At 36.1% G+C, this 16,526-nt stretch overlaps 1 protein-coding gene and 1 pseudogene across 1 annotated transcript; one reads left to right on the top strand and one right to left on the bottom strand.

Moving 5' to 3' along the window:
* Positions 1–18: 18 nt before the first annotated feature.
* Positions 19–5,832, top strand: LOC127509911 (zinc finger protein OZF-like; annotated as a pseudogene).
* Positions 5,833–9,255: 3,423 nt separating this feature from the next.
* On the bottom strand, positions 9,256–15,815 carry LOC127510222 (gastrula zinc finger protein XlCGF52.1-like). The gene is made up of 4 exons (XM_051889788.1): positions 13,353–15,815; positions 10,637–11,774; positions 10,432–10,499; positions 9,256–9,266 (listed from the first exon to the last, which is right to left on the bottom strand). Exons 1-4 carry the CDS (start codon positions 13,408–13,410, stop codon positions 9,256–9,258), a joined length of 1,275 nt encoding a protein of 424 aa, XP_051745748.1. The 5' UTR covers positions 13,411–15,815.
* Between the last annotated feature and the right edge of the window lie 711 nt (positions 15,816–16,526).

Below are 16,526 nucleotides of genomic sequence, written 5' to 3'. Positions count from 1 at the left end.
GAAATGCACATTTTACGTTGGTTTCCCAAAACACGAAGAGGAAGAGACGAGCTCTGAACTGCTGTTTCAAAACCAAAGATTTGCAGCGTTTTTGAAGCATCAGTTTTTTAAAACGATCACAATTTACAAGTACATCCATGCATTCAGAGCAGCAGGGAGAGCTGAAGTCTGTAAAGACAGAGTTTACTGAAGATTACAGCGAGAACATGAGTGATCCAGAACCCTGCAGAGTGAAGCAAGAAGATAATGAAGAACCAAGAGGTTGGTGTTTATTCTCGATTTGTCATTAATGATGCTGTGAAACGCTAAGGTTATAAAACTTGCCAGTCGTTATACTTAATAAATGTAAAATATGTTCAGTAGGAAAAAATGAAAGTAACTGAACCAAAATGCTATATGTTAGTGTCAAAATTACAGGTAAATTTTATTAAAATAAATAATGGCAAAGATGATTGAATTGTCTGCAACCTCTTTGAGTTGTTTTCTGTTATAAATGTACTAAAGGAATTGTTCAGTCATTTACTTACTCTCATGTCATTACAAATCTGTATGAATATGTTCTTCTGCATACAAACAGAATAGATAACGTTAGCTATAACGATAACATTAGCGTTGACACCAATGCATGATAAAGTTCTATTTATTATAATCGTGTGCTGCTGTTACTTAATCTTTCACTTTATTTTCTGTAGGTCTTTAAAGTCTGCTCAATAGATGCTATAAGAGCAAATAGCAATAGATTCTATTTACGCCATGTTAAAGTAAGCTATCAGTTCTTTTCAATAAGAGTAAATATTAATGCTATCTATAGCCTACTTTATACTGGCAGAAACCATTTGCACCTCAGTATTTTGTACATTAACAGGATGCAATAATATCATAACGTGTAAATGATTATATTTATTAAACTTATTAAATGGATGCTGCCTTATTGGGAGAATAAAAACCCTCCCCACACCTTCCCAAAAACCCTACCAAATAAACACTTTTAATATTATTAAACACTTATTGAAAATTTTTATTGAAAATAAATGCCAGCTTGGCAAAAGGCGGATTCGATTCTTCGTCGATCGCGTTAAAAGCCAGCCTTGCGTGTCTCACGCGCTACTGCTGTGCCACTGAAGACGTTCCCTGCGTTTTTTTTTTAAAGTCCCCGTGAACCGGAAGTTGCAAACGACTTTTTTTTCCAGTGGTGTGACGTATTTCCAAGTGAAATATTGAATAGAGAGCAGGGTTTTATTTTAGCGTGCCTCCTCTCCTCCCTATCTCTCGCTCATAGTGTCCACCAAAGCGTTTTTAGCCAGCTGAAAACGCTAGGCGCTCTGCTTAAAACCCCTATCTGTGAGCGCTTGAAAGCGCTTCAGCTGCGCAGCGGTTTTTTTCAGTTGAGACGCTTTGTTGCTTTGATACGGAATATCCGCGGCACTGTTACTTATAACTGATTTTGCAGGTAACTGCAAAAACTGATTTGTTTCAGACTAAAAATGTCGACACAATGTAGAATACTTGCTATGTATGTTCGGAGACCAGCAATATTAATTTCTCATCCATTTTGTTTCCGCTCTCTGCTTGTTGATGTTGTTGTACAGCAAGAATGTTGTGACAGTTGGTCGGTGTTGTATCTGTCCCGCCCCTCCTTCACTCTGATTGGACGGCTGGCTAAAAAGTGACAGTGATGAGCGCAGCGTTTTACTTAAAGTTGAACATTCTTTAACTCGAGGCGACCAGTAAAAAACGCCGAGCTCTCAGCGGTTGAGCGTGAAAAAGGCCTCGTTACGCTCCTGGCGTTTAAAAAACGCGGCAACAATTGAAAAACTACGCTAGCAGCCGAAAAAAACACTTTGGTGGACACACGGCCTAACGGTTGGAGGGGAGTGGTTTAAGCGTTTTCAACCCAAGCCGACGTCTTCTGAGAAGGAACGCCATTCCAGACCGGAAGTAACTTTTCAGATTTTGACAAACAATTTTTTTTCAGTGTATTCACTTGCACGGATTAATTGTTCACCATAAAACTAGTAATATGCACCAACAAAGTAAATAGGGTCAATTTTGATTTCATGCCGACTTTAAAAGTTGAGTGACCCAACCAGACATTGGGGGGCGGAGCTAATGTGAATAGTGTTTGCCAACAAGCGATGCTATTTGCACTTAGTGTAAATAGACACTCTGTTCTTTTTAAATATAGAACTTTTTTGAACTTTATAGTTAGATAACAATTGCTAATTAATTAAGGATAATTAATTATCGTTCTACTCTTTGTTTACCCACAAATAACATGTGTGCATTATGTATTTAGACATTCCTCTGTGTATTTAGTAGAGCTGCATGATTAATCGTTAAAAGATTGCGACCTGGATTCAAACCCACGCAATCTCATTCCTAAGGGGCTGTTTACATGACACCGTTTTCAACTAAAAATGGAAAACTTTTTATGTATTGGCCATTGATTTACATGACAACAACATTTTAGGTGCCTGAAAATGCAAACTTTTGAAAACAGATTCCAAAATAGAGCTGTGTAGAAATATCGATACAGCTATATAACTATCGCGATAGTTCATTTTCAGATAGTGTATCGATATTCCAACCTCTACTATCTATACATTTTTTTTTTAAAAATCATGTTTTAAATGGATTTAAAATTGTTGAAATGTCATCAAATCCCTCTGTGTGTCCCTCTGTTCAGAATCGTGGGAGAATTGTGATCTCTGTTTGAAACAAAAAAAAAAATCATGTTACTCAATTTAACCAGAATCGTGCAGCTCTAATGATTTACATGTGACATCTTAATTACATGTATGGTAATGAGATTCAAATTCAAATTACTTCAAATTACTTTTTTTTTTTTCTTTCATTATAGACCTGATAAAAGATAATGAGGAGAGTGAAGAATTAAATGAAGTGGAGGAGAAACATCATGTCAAAACTGAAGAAAAATCTTCAAGTTGCTCACAGACTGAAAGAAAATTTGTACTGAGAAGAAGAGCCAAGAAAAATTTTATTTGCCCTCAGTGTGGAAAAAGATTCCCAAACAAACAAAATCTTAAACGTCACACGAGAGTTCATAGTGGCGAGAGGCCGTTCACATGTGATCAGTGTGGGAGTACTTTTACTGCAGCTCACGTATTGAAGCAGCACCAGAGGATCCACACTGGAGAGAAACCTTACAAGTGTTCACACTGTGAAAAGAGATTCAGTCGGTCATCACATCTGAAAAGACATGAGGCGATACACAGCAGAGAGAAGCCGCACACGTGTGATCAGTGTGGAAATAATTTTGCACAAGCAAACTGTCTTAAACTATATCTGTGCTCTCACTCTAGAGAAAGACCATTTAAGTGTGATCAGTGCGGTAAAACATTTTATAGAGCAGAACACCTGAAGATCCACATGAAAGTCCATTCAAAGGAGAAGCCTCACATGTGTTCTCTGTGTGGAAAGAGTTTTTCACACCTGGATTATTTTAAAATGCACCAGAAAAGACACAGTGTTGTGAAGGATTATATGTGTTTTGATTGTGGGAAGACCTTTATTACATCTTCCATATTGAAACAGCACCAGAGGATCCACACTGGAGAAAAACCTTACAAGTGTTCACGCTGTAACAAGAGATTCACTTTGTCCGGACATCTGAAATCACACGAGAAGATCCACACTGGAGAGAAGCCGCACACGTGTGATCAATGTGGGAAAAGTTTTCAAGAAAAAGGAACACTTAAGACACACATGAAAATCCACACTGGAGAGAAACTGCACACATGTGATCAGTGCGGGAAGAGCTTCACATATGCAAACACTCTTAAATTACATCTGCGTTCTCACTCTGGAGAGAGACCGTTTAACTGTGATCAGTGCGGTAAATCATTCATTTCATCATCAACCCTAAAGATCCACCTGAGTGTCCATACGAAGGAGAAGCCTCACATGTGCTCTTTGTGTGGAAAGAGTTTTGCTCAGATGAGTGCTTTAAAAGTACACCAGAAAAGTCACAGCGGTGTGAAGGATCAGATGTGCTTTGATTGTGGGATGACCTTTACTACATCTTCCGGATTGAAACGGCACCAAAGAATTCACACTGGAGAGAAACCTTACAAGTGTTCGTACTGTGACAAGAGCTTCAATCGGTCAGGAACTCTGAAAAGACATGAGATGATCCACACTGGAGAAAAACCTTACAAGTGTTCACACTGTGACAAGAGATTCAGTCTGTCAGAATATCTGAAAAAACATGAGCGGACTCACGCTGGAGAAGAAACTTACAAGTGTTCACACTGTGACAAGAGATTCAGGCGATCAGGAAATCTAAGAAGACACGAGAGGACTCACGCTGGAGAAGAGTCGCAAACGTGATCAGTGTGGGAAGAGGTTTTGTCATTCAGCTTCTCTACTGCGACACACTAAAAACAGATGTGGTGTAGTGTTGGCGAACATTGAGACGCTGCCTATGCTGCTGTGGTGAAATATTGCCAGAAACCAGTATGACATATAAAGGACTGTTTTCAAGGTGATGGCACTGTGTGCAGCAAAGGCGTTTCAGGGTTATCCTTAAAGGGTTAGTTCACCCAAAAATAAAAATAATGTCATTTATTACTCACCCTCATGTAGTTCTATACCTGTAAGACTTTTGTTGTTCTTCAGAACGCAAACTAAGATATTTTGATTAAATCCACTAATGCCATCAAATCTCAAGATCCATAAAGGTACTAAAAACATATTTAAAATAGTCCATGTGAGTTCAGTGGTTCTACCTTAATATTATAAAGCAACAAATACTTTTTGAGCACCAAAAAAACAAAATAGTGACTTTTCAACAATATAGTGATGGGCCGATTTCAAAACACTGCTTCGGAGCTTTACGAATCAAATCAGTGATTCGGTTCTCCTATCAAATGGCTAAACTGCTGAAATCAGGTGACTTTTTTTAGTTCCGAATCACTGATTCGATTCGTAAAGCTCCGAAGCAGTGTTTTGAAATCGGCTCATCACTATATTGTTGAAAAGTCGTTATTTTATCCCACGATTTACCATCCTAGGTGTATATGATCTTCTTTCAGATGAATTAAAAATATCCTTGAGAAGAGGAGCTTGAGTTTGTTGCACAGCTCTGTTTGTTTGAACCACGAGAGGCGTCTAAGCTTACGATACTCCTGTCCTACATCTATCAAGTCATTTGGCGAAAGTCAGCTTGCACAGTATTGCGCCAGAAGGTAGTAATTTCAATTTATAAAGTTTTATATATTGATATTTTTCTTGTCAGAAATCCTTTATTAACCCTCTGGAGCCGTATGGATTATATTTATTATGGATGAATCCATTTAAAAAAAAAAAAAAAAACCTAGGATGTCTTGAGGGTGAGTAAATCGTGAGATAATTTTCATTTTTGGGTGAACTATCCCTTTAATCTGTTCATGCCTGTGGAGCTGTTTAGACTGTTCAGAGCACTTCTGAGGGGAAAGAATATAAAGAAATTACTGAAAAAACTGTCTCTTTGTCTGTTTCTGAACTTTCCCTTGTGAACTATATTGGGGTTATTCTCACAAAACCATCAAAACGTCGGAACAGTTAAGATTTTAAATATAAAACAAGCAGTTTACTAATATAAACAAATATAATTAAGACAACATACTGTATCTACCTAATATTTATGTATTTTATTTTTTATTGTATTTTCTCATTTCCGCATCTTATGTATCAGTACCTCAACAGGTGTTCATGAATGTAAGTAATAAGGTACAAGAGGCTCTGCTGAAGTCTCTGATTTATTCAGGATACAGCACTAGCTTCAAGTACCTTATTGCTTTTGTAAAACTGTTACCATAAAATACAAAATATTAAAGCCAAAAATATGTATCTATGCAACTTTCTTGAAGTAAACTCACTAAAAGCTTTCCTTCCACCCTAAAAAATAGTCCCTGACCGTGACCACAACAGAAGTTACATTATTACGCCATAAGATGGCAACAAATACTGCATTTATGAGTCAGTCAGTCAGTAGCGAAGACTTTTATATTGAAAAGACTGAAATGTTGTAAACATGGAACAAGACGCAAATGACAAATGCTTTGACTAGCGCTGTCAGTCACGGGGAAACCCCTTAACTGTTAAAAGGACAAGATAATACATCAGACATTTAAACAGACTTTTTACTATGAACATCGGACTGACCTGAAGGAAAATGCTAAATATGAATGCAGGTAATAAACTCACTCACTCGATCTCTTTCTCACAATACTCCTCTACATAATACAGTAAGCTTTAATGAACAATATCAATTCAGAACAGTTTACATTGCTAAGAGTGGTTGCTAAGTAGGGCTGCACGATACTGGGAAAATATGAGATATTGTTGTTGATTATTGCGATAACGATATTACTTGCGCAATAAGAATTCCCTATAGAAATGCACAGGTAATAGATATTCTTCTGATCTAATTAAATCTAATTCAGACTAAAAAAAAACTACGCTATGTCAAGGTGCAAAGTATAGTTAAATCAACCTTAACATCAAGAACATGAAACTAACACCTAAAATTAGGGGTGGACGATTAGTTATTTTTGTTATTTTTAATTTATTTATCTTTGTTATTAAAAAATAATAATTACAGACAATAGGACAAATACAATAGGACAAATTCTTACTTGAAATAGCGTTCAGGTAAGAAACAATACAGAAACTGAATGATCAAATGTAAATCTAAAACACTGCATAGTCTTCACATGAATTAAATATACATTGATTAATAATAAAGCTACAAAAGCTATTCAGTCAAGAGCAGTGAGTGAATTTCTCTTTATTTTTTGTTGTTTAACAGATAGCAGCAGGTTTACTGTAATAGGCTCTGTTCCAAGACCTGATGCACGGCCACGGATCTGAAACGCATCCGATTTCTTTCCCAACTGATAACGTTCACTTAAGACATAACCGACTGTTTACATGAATACTCACCAAGACAGACATTTTGACATAACAGTGTGTGTTTTTTAACGTTTGAGTGCAACAAGGCGCAAAAGAGAACTGAAGGGATCGCACGCTGTCAGAGAGGCGGCTTGTGCGCGTGCTTCGGGTGTGTGTGTCAGACAGTAGACAGCGCGAGACGGTAAGGAGTTGTTTTCGCAACTTATTGCGGTTAATAACTCTTTTTAACGGCACGTAAGTAACAATCAAGTGCCCAGTCTATTCACTGCTATATGCGTTGACCCAAAACTTTGACTTTTCGCAACGTTTTGTAGTAGCCTATTAAAATCATTCATATATTGCATGCCATTACGATATGCATATCGCGATATGTACATTTGCGATAATTTCGATATATTGTGCAGCCCTATTGCTAAGGGTGTTGTGTAGTGATACACAGAACCGTTGGGTGAAGCGGTCATCAGCTATTGACCAATCAGAATCAAGGACAGGAGCTAACCATTTTATAAGTACATATATAGTGTGCATCAGACTCTGTATTGCATTTACTGTAGTGTGTGTGTGGTGTGAGCAAATATCTTTATACTCAAACTAAGTATATAAGTGATTAGTATTTCAAAAATAATCGAATGCCTGCTGGTGAGGTCGACTAACAGCAGATTAAGATTATGCTCGGCACTCTACTGCTTTTCCTGCAGTTCCCGGATGTGAAATGTTTAAAATTGAATCACTGAATTTGTGAATGCGTAATGAAATGGACAGAAAATTGCCTGCTGAATATTATAGGTTGTATTTTTAAACAGAATGAATATTTTGGAAGTGAAATCTGAAAGTTTTGAATTGAAATATTCACAGCTTAAATATACAATCATGTTGAATTTTAGCCCATAAAAATGAAATCCCTAAAAATACAATGCATTAAAATACAAGCAGTGTTAATGCTTTTTCGAGTTGAAGGCAGATTGATGTGTGACATACGAAATTAACTCGACAAACTGGGTAAGATATCACAAATTCTACCCAACCTAAAAAGCCTCAGCCTCCATCTAAAAATCTCTATGAACGGAAGCATATTAAAACACGATATCAATTCATCATAAATCAATTTATTATCTTACAGTGTGTAAGTCTCCTTGCCTTCCAATGTCATGCAATGCTTGCACCCGTTTTCGAACTGGCAACCCGCGTGAGCATCAAGTCTGAGGAGGAGGGGGCGGGGCAAACTATATTTTGAATTTCGACTGCAGTACTAATTTCAACCATTAGCTGTCATTCTTACATAAAGAACCTTTAAAGGTGCCCTATAATTTAAAATTGAATTTACCTTGGCATAGTTAAATAATTAGAGTTTTAGAGCATTGTTTCCTCCTTCTTATGTAAATTTGATTTTTGCAAAAGACCACTGAAAAACAGACGAATCTCAACATAACACAGACTGTGATGCAACAGTCGGGATCATTAATATGTACGCCCCCAATATTTGCATATGCCAGCCCATGTTCAAGGCATTAGACAAGCCAGTATTAACTTCTGGAGCTGCACAGCCGAATCAACAGACTTTATGCAGGTAAGCAAGCAAGGACAATAGCAAAAAATGGCAGATGGAGCAATAATAACTGACATGATCCATGATATCATGATATTTTTTGTGATATTTGTAAATTGTCTTTCTAAATGTTTCGTTAGCATGTTGCTAATGTACTGTTAAATGTGGTTAAACTTACCATTGTTTCGTACTGTATTCACAGAGACCAGAGCCATGTCGTTATTTTCATTATTAAACTCTTGCAGTCTGTATAATTCATAAACAACTTCATTCTTTATAAATCTCTCCAACAGTGTGTAATGTTAGCTTTAGCCCGTTAGCCACACATAGGCTACTATCAAACTCATTCAGAATCAAATGTAAACATCCAAATAAATACTATACTTACACGATCTGGTATGCTGCATGACGAACACTTTGTAAAGATCAATTTTGAGGGTTATATTAGTTGTGTGAACTTTGTTTATGCTATGTATTATAGAGTCGCGAGCTTGGGGGCGGGGAGCGCAGGCATTTAAAGGGGACACACAAAGAAATGGCTCATTTCTAATGATGCCCCAAAATAGGCAGTTAAAACATTGAATAATAAAAAATCTATGGGGTATTTTGAGCTGAAACTTCACAGACACATTCAGGGGACACCTTAGACTTATATTTCATCTTGTGAAATAGGGTTCTAGGGCACCTTTAAATTGAAAAGAAACAAAAGAATAAGAGGCAACTTCAGGGCTTTCAGAAAAAAAAATAATAACAATAAAACAATGAGCAGTTGATAAAATGAGTTTTGAGTTTAATTAATCATTACCTGAAGAAAATACAAAAATGAATGACACAGATCCTTCTCTTTACTGACTTCTAAGAGCCAAAGCATCTCAAGAGAAGAAGAGAAGCAAAGTGTCCAGTTTCAAAGATAAATTGAAGTATATCTCGTATTTGCATGGAAAAGTAGAAGTGGAAGAGAAACTATATGTTCTAATGAAAAATAATGAAGAATCAGTTAAAATCAGATTCACGTCTTATGATCTCTTTAGCTCCCTGAAATATGAGAGTTATTTAAAAAAAAAAAAAAAAAAACTCCTGCTTTCCTTCATGAAAGAGAACTGAATGATACAAATCCATTAAGAACATTGACACAAACTCCTGAAGGTGAACTTTGACGACTTTGGATGATGTTTCTTTGTCGTGTCTCTCGCTGCAGCTGATTAGGACAGATTTCTATGGAAGAGATGCTTTATCATGTCACGTTTGGTGTCACTGCTGGATCTGAAGATGATCTAGTTACTGTGATCGAGACCGTAGACTAGATCATTGATCAAACTCTGATGTGTTTCTCTCTAGTGTGAATCCTTCCATGTGTTTCCAAGGTTTCAACATATAGCGCCGTGTTTTTTCTCTGCTCTAATATTACGAATGAATCTTCTCCTTTGTGTGAATCTTCAGGTGTTTCTTCAGGTCTGATGCCAAGTTAAACCGTTTACCGCACTGACCACAGTTAAATGGTGTTTCTTCAGAATGAATGGCCAGATGTGATTTCAGAGTGGAAGACTGAGTGAAACTCTTCCCGCATTGATCACAGGTGTAAGGTCTCTCTCCGGTGTGGATCCTCATGTGAATCCTAAGGTTTCGTTTACATGGGAAACTATTCCCACACTGATCACAGGTGTATGGTCTGTCTCCACTGTGCATCCTCATGTGTCTCTTAAAGTGTCCTTTATATGAGAAACTCTTCCCGCACTGATCACAGGTGTAAGGTTTCTCTCCGGTGTGGATCATCATGTGATTCTTAAGGCTTGATTTACATGTGAATAGTTTTTGACACTGAGGGCAGGTGACAGATTTTTTAGCTTCTGTTTTTCCTTTCTTGTTCACGTCCATCAGGTCTAAAAAGAAACATTAAATCATGTGAGATTTCAAATGAGAGACAAATGTGAAATAAAAAAGTGATGAATGAATGAAGAATAAACACCAACCTCTTCTGCAGGGTCCTGGATCACTCATGTTCCCACTGTCCTCTTCTTCCAGATGCTTTTTGGTAGTTCTGCCAAAAACAAACAAGTTTTGTTTCAAACAGACATGATCATCAACCAACAAAATTTCTCTGTCTCTTCTGTGGAAGTTGGTTTCTAATAGCCACAACGAGTGATGTTTGTCAGATCATAAAGATAAACTACTTACCGTGACTTCAGACTGTGATTGTTCTTCGTATGAGTGAATAAAGAAGATAACTGTGGAAAATTCTCCCCACATAGATAGCAGTGATATATTTTATGCACTGCATGGGTCCTCATGTGTAGCCTAAGGTAGCTTTTAAAAGCAAAACTCTTTCCACACTGATCACATGTGTGTGGCTTCTCTCCAGTGTGGATCATCTCGTGTCTTTTCAGACATGATGACAGATTAAATCTCTTGTCACAGTGGGAACACTTGTAAGGTTTCTCTCCGGTGTGGATTGTCTCATGTCTTTTCAGATGTGATGACAGACTGAAGCTCTTGTTGCAGTACGAACACTTGAAAGGTTTTTCTCCAGTGTGGATCATCTCATGTGCTTTCAGGCTTCCTGACCGATTGAATCTCTTGTCACAGTGTGAACACTTGTAAGGTTTCTCTCCAGTGTGGATTATCTGGTGCTGTTTTAAACAGTGTGCTGTAGTAAAAGTCTTCTCACACCCAAAGCACATGTACTCTCTCACATCAGTATGAATTTTCTGATGTTCTTTCAGTTTTTTAGGATGTGAAAAACTCTTTCCACACACAGAACATGAATGTGGCTTCTCCTTCATATGAACTGTCAGGTGTCTCTTCAGGACTGATGCTCTAAGAAATTTTTTCCCACACTGATCACATGTGAACGGCTTCTCTCCAGTATGAATTCTTGTGTGAATTTCAAGATTTCGTTTTTCTGAGAAACTCTTTCCACACTGATTACATGTGAACGGATTCTCTCCGGTATGAATTCTTGTGTGAATTTCAAGATTTCGTTTTTCTGAGAAACTCTTTCCACATTGATCACATGTGAACGGCTTCTCTCCGTTGTGGATCATCATGTGCCTGTTAAGGTGTGATGATCGCATGTAACTCTTCCCGCACTGAGTGCATGTAAACGGTTTTTCTCCAGTATGAACTCTCATGTGAATCTCAAGATGTTTCTCATATGGGAAACTCTTTCCACACTGAGTGCAGGTGAAAGATTTCTTAGCTCTTTTTTTCTTTAAAAATGTCTTTTTATTCTTTGAGCGACTCAAAGGTTTTTCTCCAGGTTTGTCATGATGTTTCTCCTCCACTTCACTCAGTTCTTCACTCTCTTCCATCAGGTCTGAAATGAAAGGAAAAAAATGTTAAATTGCAACATCAAAATAATGAAAAGAGAGAAACATAAAGTGAAATGAAATAAGTGACAAAAAGCCTATACTATTTGTATGCGTTTCTCTTATACATCCCTGAAACTTTGCATGACTGATGTTCAGTGATCTTCCAGTTTTTATTTTTAAAACATAAGCACAAATCCCATGTTTCTGTAGTGAGACATGTTAAATATCTGACTATCTAAATATCTGACTTTATCAATGCATGTGAATCAAACAAATAGACCAAATAATTAATATAGTTACACAAAGAGCTCAAAAGAATACATGTAAGCTTAATCTGTTTAAAAGCTTATATTATGCATGTATTATATTTATTTGAATTTAAAAGCAAAGTTTAATATTGTCAATTAATATAATCGGCCTAATTATATGAATATGTTATGAATTATTCAGAATTTTAATTTATTTAATATAAATATAATGAATAATTAACAGCAAATGTTGAGCAATTTTGTCTCTAAAATGTTTCCACTATAAACTGATTTAATTTGGAGCGAGAGATACAGGAGGAGTGGCTTTATTGCATCAGATACATGTCACTTTACTCACAGCTGATTGGTCAAGTTTCGGTTTGTGATCTCTAACCCAGAATAAAACCTGCTTCGGAGCAGGTTAGCCATGTAGCGTCAGTTACCATAGCAACAAACCTCGCTAAAAAACAATCCACCTTCATAAACCTGAAAAACCAGAGTTTGCTCAAACTAATCTTGAACTTACCTGGGTAGAAACTGAAACCTGCTTTGTGCAACAGGCCACTGATGAAAGATTCTGTTAAGCAAAGTCTCTCTCATGAGGGTTCTAATTTCTTCATTGTAAACCAAATGAGTCAGATTACAGAGACTCTCACCTATTGTCTTTAATGTCTTGTGGAGCCCCTCTCCCGTTCTTTGAATAGTTATGCAGATTGGACAGGACTTGTGAAACTCTAGAGTCTGGGGCATGTAACTCCACTGCATTTGTGCTTTGTCTCTATCTCTAAACACTGACCCCGTAAAATGTAAATAAACTACAATAAAACATGGCTATAGTTGAACTTCGACTGCAGCGTCACACAGCTCATTCTCAATGAAGAATCCTGCTAAGATACATCGTCTCCATTTTCTTTTCTGAATTTCCAGTGTATCCATTGACTCCTATTCCATCACATGTGAATGTGTGGATACATTAATACAAGCTCAAGCTAATTTCTCTGCTTTCCTCTTCAACTTTACAGTGTCCATAGAAATTTCACATACTCAATGTCTAGTGTACTTCTTGAGTGCTGACAATATTCACCAACCCTCTTACCAAAGTTATTGTAAGAAAAATAATCTGCTATGATAATTTATGAGAAATACAGCTTTACCAGTAAATATAAGTCAGCTTTTGCTTAAGTTATGCTTACAAACCTGGACAGTTTGCTCTTTACTGTTTATTGATAAAAACAAAAAATCAAATTTTGATTCATCTAAATGTGCAGAAGTGCTTGAATCTTTCTAACATGAATGTTGTTCAGCATCATGAATGAATGAAGAATAAACACCAACCTCTTTGTTCTTCAGTATCTTCAGTGTGTTTCATTCTGCAGGGTTCTGGATCACTCATGTTCTTACTGTCCTCTTTAATAAACTCAGTCTTTGCAGATTTCAGCTCTTCCTGATGCTCTGATGCTCGTCTGATGGGAATATTCCAGCATTTATTGGAGAACTGCTGTGGGAGGAGCTTCACTGATGATGTGATTGTTGTGGGAGGAGCTTCACCGAGGATGTGACTGTTGTGGGAGGGGCTTCACTGATGATGAATTCTTTTGTGGGAGGAGCTGATCTGCCAAAATCACAAATATATCAGTTACTGAGTTTGTTTTGTTACTAATTGACACATCTAAGCATTTATATCTGTCTATTGTAAAGTAACTGATGCTAATTCACAAATGTATTTCATTTCTAAGCCTGACATTATTCTGCTTCTTTATTAAATTATAAGCAGACATGTAGAAATACATAAAATAATGAAAAAAATTGTAATGTAAATTCTTCCGAATATTAATAATGGCCAGAAAAACAGTTGAAAGCATCATGACAGAAATAAATGTACATATTTGTAGTCAACAAATCCCCTCAGTCTGTTGACACCAATGAAATTAGCTTTAAGTGTCAATTTACAGCAGATCTGAATACATCAGCATAATAAATGAGGTGAAAACAGGAACTATTGACATGAAATAAAGAGTGTTTTCAGCAGCTCATTCAACAAGAAGAATAAAATTGTACATGTATTTTGTGCTATTTGAGCATGTATAAGATGTGCAAAGTTACAAAGTCTCCCACAAAAAATATTTATTCCACCTAAAAGAGAAGGCAGATCCAGACCTAGCTAAAACACATCGATCGAATTCTCCCTCACATACCTAAGTTACTCAGTGGAAATATTTGTATAATGCTGCCCAAATGGAGGAGTGGCTTCAGTTGTCAGTAGCCATTTTGTCGAGTGGTTGTTATTGCTGTATTTGGCCTTCCGAAAGTGGATGCAATTAGGAAACAGTGGTTAAGATTTATTTACAGCACTGTTCCAGAGCAATACAACCCAAATGTCTGTGTGTGTGTTACCAGGCTAAAGACTGCAGCCTCTAGCATCGGTCGCTAGATCTCGTCTTGAGATCAGGGGAGTGAGGTTTAGCGTAACCCCTCTGATTCGTTTACTCACTTGAAAAAGAAAAGACACCGAATGAGCTGCATTTCATGTCTGTACTGTCACAAAACATTCAACTCAACAGCTTGCATGAAACTTCCGATTTAACTTGCAATAAACCAGCTTTTCCATAATGAGCTCAGTCTCTTACTTGTTTTTAGAACACAGAAAAACATAACCTTGTTCAAACATTAGTACATCATACCTGGAGACACATGAAAAGACACCGATCAGACATGAAATGCAGCTCAACTGTCAAAAGACTTATGCAAAAATAAACAAAAGAATACAAAAATAGAAACACAACAAATACCATACACTTAATGTGCTCGACAACGAGCTTAACATATAACTTTAATTATTCACCATCTTATATAATGTTATCTCTGCCAACATTTTATTTCTGTCTGACTGCAGAGATTTGTTTTTACCTGCATTCACCTCAACAGCTTGCATGAAACTTTGCGCACTGTTTACTCTCCTTTTAGATGCACCCAATTCAATGAATATATTACAATTATTGGTAAGTTTACAGTAAGGTTCATTAGTTAACATTAGTTAACTACATTAGTTAACATGAACTAATAATGAACTGCACTTACAGCATTTATTAATCTTTTCCATCTAATCTAATCTTATTTCAACATTTACTAATAGATTATTAAAATCTTGTTAACACTAGTTAGGACCATCTGAGTGCTGTTCCCCCCCAAAAATATAATTAAAAACCATGCGTATTGTAAATAAATGATATATACTTAAAATAATTGTGTAAGTGGTAAAGCAATACAAATGCAAACGGGCGTTTTAAGTTTAGAAACATTTGAGTCAAAGTTAAAGAACTACATTTAAAAATTTTGCACAATATATACCCCACTAATGAAATTATTTCTAAATTTAGTAACACTAGTTTGAATTGTAATTTTTGTAAGTCTAGTATTGAGTCAATTGATCTTTTCTTCAAATGCCCCCTTGTTAAAGAATTTTGGTCCGATCTGTCAAATTTTTTGGCTTCGAAATCTAATTTGTTTACTTAATCAACTGAGTCAGTGTAATGGTGAAGGTGTAGAACAAAAAGGCCAATTGATGGAAGGTTTGCGAAGAAATTTAATGCTTCCTTGCAAAAGTATTTTTAATTAATTTGGTCATTGATTTAACTATGTGTGATATATTCTGTTATTTTTCACATTGTAAACAAAATATAGAATATATAGGAAATTTAGTTATTTTAGTGGCAAAATATTACATTCATAAATGTAAATTTTCTTCAACATTGCCCAAATTAAACCACTTTCTCTGTGACCTTAACTATTTAATTATAACACTAAAAAAGATTAAAAACAAAAAAGGTGTCAAATTTATGAATCTGTATAATGATCTGATGAATGTTACGTAAATTGGTTTATTACCTCTGTATTTTTTATTTATTTATTTTTATTGCTTTCCTTCCACTACTTTATGCATTTGTCTTCCTTCATTATATATATTTGATGTCATCCATTGTTATATTGATACGATTAAGTTGTTCTTGTTCATACTTGCAATAAAAAAAAGAAAAAAAAAGAATTCAATAGTTCGCCGCTAGGGGGCGATCTTTTGCTTATGCATCTTTTGGCTGAGTTTTAGTTTTTATGTGAACCATACAACAATTATTATGATACACTGTTGTCCATGCTGGAAAACCAGAAAATTATACATATGATTTTTTTTTTTTTTTTTCAAGAAGAATGTAATCTGGTACTCTAAATCCAGCCATAAATGATAATAAGAAACAAATAAATAAATGGGAAAATATAAAAAATAAAAAGATCTGGCAGCACTGGCGGGAGAGGACAGTTCTTCAGACAGTAGTTGAGAGGAGCTCCAGTAAGTACGCTGTCAAGGCTATTTTATTAAGAAATATCGAATGAAGTGATTATTTTCTCTTTAATACAGACAATCCTGAGTAATTATTCATAACAACAAAAAAAAAAAGAAAGAAAAAAGTGAGTTGTCCCGCTTTACAGCAGGACAACTGTTGTTGTTGTCCCGCT

The sequence above is a fragment of the Ctenopharyngodon idella genome, chromosome 3 (genome assembly GCF_019924925.1).
Source record: "Ctenopharyngodon idella isolate HZGC_01 chromosome 3, HZGC01, whole genome shotgun sequence".
In the NCBI taxonomy this organism is placed as follows: domain Eukaryota; kingdom Metazoa; phylum Chordata; class Actinopteri; order Cypriniformes; family Xenocyprididae; genus Ctenopharyngodon; species Ctenopharyngodon idella.
This window is presented reverse-complemented; position numbering and strand designations above follow the sequence as displayed.

Bases quoted from the DNA above. Each gene is read 5' to 3' on its own strand.
- LOC127510222 (XM_051889788.1), bottom strand. From the start codon at position 13,410: ATGAGTGATCCAGAACCCTGCAGAATGAAACACACTGAAGATACTGAA. The intron at 11,775-13,352 runs GTTGGTGTTTAT...CTTTCATTTCAG, and splicing joins AGATACTGAAGAACAAAGAG to ACCTGATGGAAGAGAGTGAA. The intron at 10,500-10,636 runs GTAAGTAGTTTA...TGTTTTTGGCAG, and splicing joins AATCACAGTCTGAAGTCACG to AACTACCAAAAAGCATCTGG.